Source organism: Bidens hawaiensis, unplaced genomic scaffold, assembly GCF_021521415.1.
Source record: "Bidens hawaiensis isolate Kalapana, Puna unplaced genomic scaffold, B.hawaiensis_p1.1 tig00049800_1, whole genome shotgun sequence".
NCBI lineage: Eukaryota > Viridiplantae > Streptophyta > Magnoliopsida > Asterales > Asteraceae > Bidens > Bidens hawaiensis.
This window is the reverse complement of record NW_027498914.1, coordinates 37,391-44,178: the sequence shown is the minus strand read 5'-3', so window position 1 is coordinate 44,178 and position 6,788 is coordinate 37,391. Positions and strand designations below refer to the sequence as shown.

The 6,788-nt window shown below is 31.0% G+C and overlaps 1 protein-coding gene across 1 annotated transcript in view; it reads left to right on the top strand.

Moving 5' to 3' along the window:
• The first annotated feature begins 875 nt into the window (after positions 1 to 875).
• LOC143598209 (flavin-containing monooxygenase FMO GS-OX5-like) overlaps positions 876 to 6,788 on the top strand; it is a 30,864-nt gene continuing 24,951 nt past the window's right edge. The window contains exons 1-2 of the mRNA XM_077076489.1: positions 876 to 1,449; positions 4,431 to 4,501. Coding sequence (XP_076932604.1) covers positions 921 to 1,449; positions 4,431 to 4,501 — 600 coding nt within the window. The 5' untranslated portion in view covers positions 876 to 920. The remainder of the gene's footprint in view (positions 1,450 to 4,430; positions 4,502 to 6,788) is intronic.

Below are 6,788 nucleotides of genomic sequence, written 5' to 3'. Positions count from 1 at the left end.
GGTCGCACCTCTTTGCATGGACGAGTGCCTGGCATGGGGCAGTACTATGGGGTTGAGCCCGCTCGTAGGGGTCGCGCCTCTTTGCATGGACGAGCGCCTTGTTTTCCGGCACAACGTCTGCGCGTAACCCGCGGGACGGTATCCTTAGCTCGTAGGGGCAATGCCTCTTTGCATGGACGAGCACAGTTTCTCAGAATTGTTCGCGCGTAACCCGCGGGACAGTATCCTTAGCTCGTAGGGGCAATGCCTCTTTGCATAGACGAGCATAGTTTTCCAGAAACGTCTGCGCGTAACTCGCGGGACGGTTTTACGTTATTTTAGCTCGTAGTGGCTGCGCCACTTACATAGACGAGCACCGTATCCAGAATTTGTTCACGCGTAACCCGCGGAACGATTTTTATCAGAATATTGTCAGAATTATGTGTTAATACGATTTTACCAAGCAGATGTTAATGATGTTGCCAGAAATGTTTCAGAATGATTTTATCAAGTTACTAAAACTTGTGAACTCACTCAGTTTATACTGATTCAAATGTTTTTACGTGTCTTTCAGGAGATAACTAGGTAGCGCATGGAGTCACACTTAGAGCACCACACGCTGAACATCTAAAACAAGCTTTTTGGAAGATTTTGGTTTTATCCCCTCGATGCGCACGGTTACCCGCCGCGCAAGGGGATATGGCGAGGAAATCTTCAGTTTTATACTTGGATGTTTCTTTTTGTAATCTTTGAACAATGTAATGTGTTTGTAATAAACTTCTCATGCGCAATAAAAATCTTTGAATGTTTTGCAATGGCCCGTGCTTAATTATCAATCCCCACTCGTGCGCGCCCGGCTGTTTCCGCCGCTCAGGGCCGGGTGTGACAGTAATGAATCTGGACAACTATCGACCAACAAAACATTTGGCACCCACCAACCCATGGCAAATTCTCTAAAGGTGGCTGTAATCGGAGCCGGGGTCTCCGGCCTAGTCGCCGCCCGAGAGCTTCTCCGAGAGAACCATCAAGTCACCGTCTTTGAAAAATTAGACCAAGTTGGTGGAACCTGGGTCTACGATGACCGAGTCGAAGATGGCCACTGTCTTGACCTTGACCCCAACAGATCCATTGTTCACAGCAGCATATACGCATCTCTCCGAACAAATCTTCCTCGGCCACTGATGGGCTACTCGGATTTTAAGTTTGAAGACAAGTCATACGGTGATCCCAGGTTATTTCCTGGTCATGTAGAGGTTTTAAAGTTTTTGCAGGATTTTGCTAATGAGTTTGGAGTTACTAAGGTGATTCAATTTAAGTCGGAGGTGGTGCGAGTTGAGGAGTCCGGGGATCATGATCAGTTTGTTGTGGAGTGGCGGACTATGGAGGATCGTTCAGAGGAGGGGGTTTTTGATGCTGTGGTGGTTTGTAATGGTCACAATACTGAACCTCGAGTTGCCGATGACGTTCCTGGTATGTTCATACAAATAATAAGGGTTAATGACGTAACTTATTGCTCATTTACCTACTATTTTGATATAAAATAATATAAATATATATAAGATAGGTATCATTACATAACCATATATATATATAGGGAAGAGATTTTTTGAGAACCATGTTGAGTTATAAGAACTTCATTTAGGCTACACATTTAATTAAATGGATTGGAATATGTGGTTGAGATTAAATCTGGCAAAAAGGTCAAAGTATGAGAGAGAATAAAGATGTAAGTGGTTACACAAACTTTTACATCCGTTACACATGTGTAAAAAGTCGACTCGGTGCGTAAAAAATTCAATAATTTTTTTACGTGTATGTAACCTATATATATTATGCACATGTAAAAAAATATTCAAAAAAAAAATCGTTACACTGAGTTCTTAAAACTCAAAGGGGTTCTTATTTAAAATCTCCCTTATATATATATATATATATATAGGGGTGGGTTCTAGTGAAAACTGCTCTTAAAGAGAAAACTTAAAAACTTCTAAAAAACTATTTTTAACTTTTTAAAAAAAAAATTTTTTAAGTTTTTTTTTCTATTATTCTTATATGTTGTTATTGGTTCAAAAAAAAAGAACTTGTCGGTAACCTCGTCTGTATAGCGCGCATGTGTAATAGTGTGCATTGCATATATGCAAAAGTGTTTGTATTGCATAGAATACAACACTATTGCACATATTTGATACACACTATTGTATATATGCAATATAAGACTAATACACACATCGAATACACATTAGTACGTATGTGTAATACAACATTAATGCACATATGCACCACGTCGACTTTTATTTTATTATTATTATTTTTCATATAATACAACACTACTACACATATACAATACACAAATATTGAATATATGCAATAAAACACTATTAAACTCAAACATACACATGTGTAATACAACGGTATCGCACAGTAATACGTATGTGCATTACAGCGGGTTTTTTTATATATATTTTTCGAGTGAAATATAAGAATAATGGCTAAAACATAATTTTGAAAATATTTTTTTATTTTTAATTAAAAATAATTCTTTAGGAGTTTTTTGGTTTTCTCTCTAAAGGTGAGTTTTCTCTTGATCCTCTCCCTATATATATATATACACACTAGTTTTAGAGCCTGTGTAACACACGGAATAATCTAAGTAATAAAGTTACAAGTAAAACAAATAATTACATAATATATATGAAAAAATGTATTACATCTATGATTGTATCTATAATATGTGTACATAAATTGATTTTATTCATATCACAAAGTGATTTTTTTAAATGAACTCAATAAAAAAAGGTATATGGAAAAACATACTCGAGAACGCTCCTATTGAAAATTTCATTCTCAGTATCATATATATATATATATATATATATATATATATATATATATATATATATATATATATTCTTGAAAGAATTTCGGTTATAAACTAATTTCGAGAAGATTACTTCTCATACAAAAGTAGTTATGATCACTCAGCCTAAATATAGATGGAGCGTTACATTTATTGATAAGTTAATCAATTTACCACCCATAGAAGGAAATGAGAACGCTAAATCGTAACAACGTATGTTCTTCAAGAACCATGCTTATATGTGCTACACTTAAAAAGAATTTTGATAAGTTTGAGGGAGCTTCTCGATTTTCTCATAATGACAACATAAAAAATAACATGTTAACCCATTCAATTTTGTGAATATTTTGCTCATTTGAACATAATTTTGTATAGTCGAGGGGAAAATAGTCCATTTGTCAAATCCTGAATCTTTTGATTATTTTCAAAAATGCCATTGAAAATAAATTTGAAATCCAAGTCATGTTTAAAATTCTAACTTTCTTAGTTTGACAATTTCGAGTCAATATTTTGAACCCGTAACAAATTGACCACAAATTTATTTGCATTCTCAAACTTTTAAAAATACCCAAATTGCCCATTTTTGACCCGTAACAAATTTTGAGCCAGATTAGTTAACTTGTACCAAACAATCTATTTACCAACTTTTGATCTATTACAATCAAATTTAATTTTCCAAAAAAAAAATCCTTGATAATAAAACAACCGAAAACTGGATCGGATTTTAAGCATATATTTATAATTTAGTGATTAAAAAATTCGCTTTGTAAAATATATATAGTTTACTAAATTAACCAAAAAATAAATGGATAGATTTAAAACATATATTTATAATTTATAAATTTATAGAACAATTTACAAAATAGTCATAAGAATAGTAATTGTTAAATGGATTTATTTTAAAAAAATGGATTGAATTTTAAGCGTATATTTATAATTTAATGATTAAAAAAATCGCTTTGTAAATGAAAACATATCCGAGTTATGTTTTTTTTTACAATATTCAACAATATACATAGAATAATATGTTAACGATAACATTTGAAATTATATTGTTACAATCTTTAACAAACATGGGTTTTTTGTTGATTTTTGGATTTCAATAAGTATATTTTGAAAATTATAGGAACATAATATGTTAATATTTATTTTTACTAATTAAAATGTACGGATATAATATAAATAGAATGTAAAAGTAAAGTGAATAATAATCATTTATTTATGGCGGATATTAGATTAATTAAGATCTTAGTTTATGAGGGAAAATAATTGTGAGGCTTAACCACAAAGCGACATGTGCCACAATTATTTTCTTTTAAGGCCAAAAGTATTTTTCGCCTTCGGCCCAATTTTTTTTTTTTTTAATAACTAGAGCCGGCCTTAATTCACACACTTTAAATTCGTCATAAGCATATGTAAATTTCATTTTGGTGTGGTGCCAATGGGAACACCACCCCATGTTTTTTTGGTTCCGAATCCAAATTGGAATAGGTGGTAAAACTTACATTTAGAAACATGATAATAACTTTTTATTAATTTCAAACCCTATAAATGAAAACATGTAACTTACTTCTATGGCGTAAAATCATGACAGGTATCAAGGAATGGTCACGAAAACAACTACATAGTCACAACTATCGTATTCCAGAACCATACCAAGATCAAGTTTGTTTCTTTACCACGTTTTAGTTTAATTTTACAATTACAATTTACACACACCGGGTGTGTACATATATAGAATGAAAACCCATTTTAGTTGAGAAACCCATGAAAACCCTATGTAACATCGTTTTTTTTACATATATAATATATGTTTTTATATTTATTACAAAACATCAAAAAATAAAAAAAAAATATTTTGCTACTTTTTTTACATTTTTTACTAACTTTTACATATATTTTCAGAAGAGGGAAAAATTGTTTTTACCTTTACATTTTTTTATTATATTTAACTGTACCACAAGATTTAAACTTTTAACAAAAACATGTGGTTATAAATAGATTTTTAGAATTTTCTCAACTAAAGTAAGTTTTTATTATATTCTGACTATATATATATATATGGGTGGGGGTGAGGGTGTTGTGAGGTTTTAAAAAAAAGGAAAAACTTAACAACTTATCATGTTTGTTCAGTGGTCACAATAAAGAGAGGACACAACTGTGATTAAAATAAGAAAACTTAAAAAATTAATGATAAGTTAACAAATAATAACCACTTATCATGTTTGTTAAATGGTTCACATTAAAAAAAACAAAAACAAAAAAAACACACCAAAACAATTGTGATTAAAGCCAAGACTATAGAAGTATCACACATGAAACCTCATATAAAAAAACATCTCAATTCTCAAATCAATAGTTCCAAAGTTTGATCAAAACATAGTTTTGACTTGTCCTCTCATAAACCTTTTTTCACATTGTTAGGTCATGGGCTACTTTACCCCCTCTGAGAGCACTCTTAAATCCCAACTCATTTCTTACCCTATATATATATATCATATAATTACATTAAAAATAACTGTTTTTTTATTTCCTGTTTAATTAAATAATACTTTTTATACCTTTATCATTATCTTTTCTCTTTCCTCAACTCACAACCACTTTTAGAAAATATTAAAAAATTATACGGTATGAAAAGTGAATTCCCAAATTTAACTTTCCCCTATAACATTTTTTCTCTCCTATACTCACAACCATTCATAACCATACCATATAATTTACAAATCTCCCTCACATATTTTAAAGGAATGGGCTGAGAATGCTCTTAACTCTTTTTAATACCATATCACTTATTTTTCTCTCTTTTACTTTATCACACACAGAAAATAATTTAATCCTTCTCACCCCTATTAATTGTTAATTTAGTACATTGTTCTTTGCCTTTTAACCCGTGAAAAACATAATCTATGACCCCATTTTTAACAAATATATAACACAAGTAAGGAGTTGTTTAATTCATCTTTAAAGTGTTATGTCATTTTAATTTATGTTGAATTTAGAGTATACCCCATAACCTTATATCTTACCTATATATATAAACAAAAGCTTCCTAAATTTTCTTAAGCCACCAGATTGTTTTATTTGTAAATGGATACTTCTCATGCATTTAACCCGAATTCACGGGTATGGATCTCATCAAACCTAGATAGCCCTTAAACGGGTTATAACATCTCATTAAATTAAAAATTAATCTCACCAAATATTTGATATGAAAATCCTATAAAATAGGGATATACTAAAAATAATTAATATACGATTTTTTTTTAAAAAGACATTATTATTAAGAAACAATTTTTTCGTAAAAAAAAAAAGCGGGTCATAGGCCTTGCCAAACCCAGATAGTTTTTAAACCGGATTATAACATTTTATTTATTTTTGAAACCCTTTAATCATCAAATCCTAAGTATACTATTAACTTATCTATAATATATATGAATGAACATTTCAAAGCTCTCTGGTTGCTTCCTAAATTCTCTCAAGCCACCAGATTGCTTTATTTGTAAATGGATGCTTCCCATGCATTTGACCTGAATTCATGGGTATGGGTCTCACCAAACCCAAATAGTTCTTATCTCATTAAATTAAAAAATTAAACTTACCAAATATTTGATATGAAAATCCTATAAAATAGAGATATACTAAAAGTTAATATACGTTTTAAAAAAATATTATTTATAATTAAAAAACAATTTTATTAGTAAAAAAAACGGGCCGTGGATCACCAAATCTAGATAGCTTTTAAACGGGGTTATAACATATCATTTATTTGTGAAACCCATTTATCATTAAACCCTAAGGGCGTGTTCATTTCACGGACTCTTTTTAAAGGATTTAGAATTGGAATTGGAATTGGAATTGAATGTTTGAGAATCCCTATCATGTGTTTGGTTAGTTAATATGTATTGGAATTGGAATCTTCTTCATTCGGGTTTTTTTTTGGAGAACGAGGGAA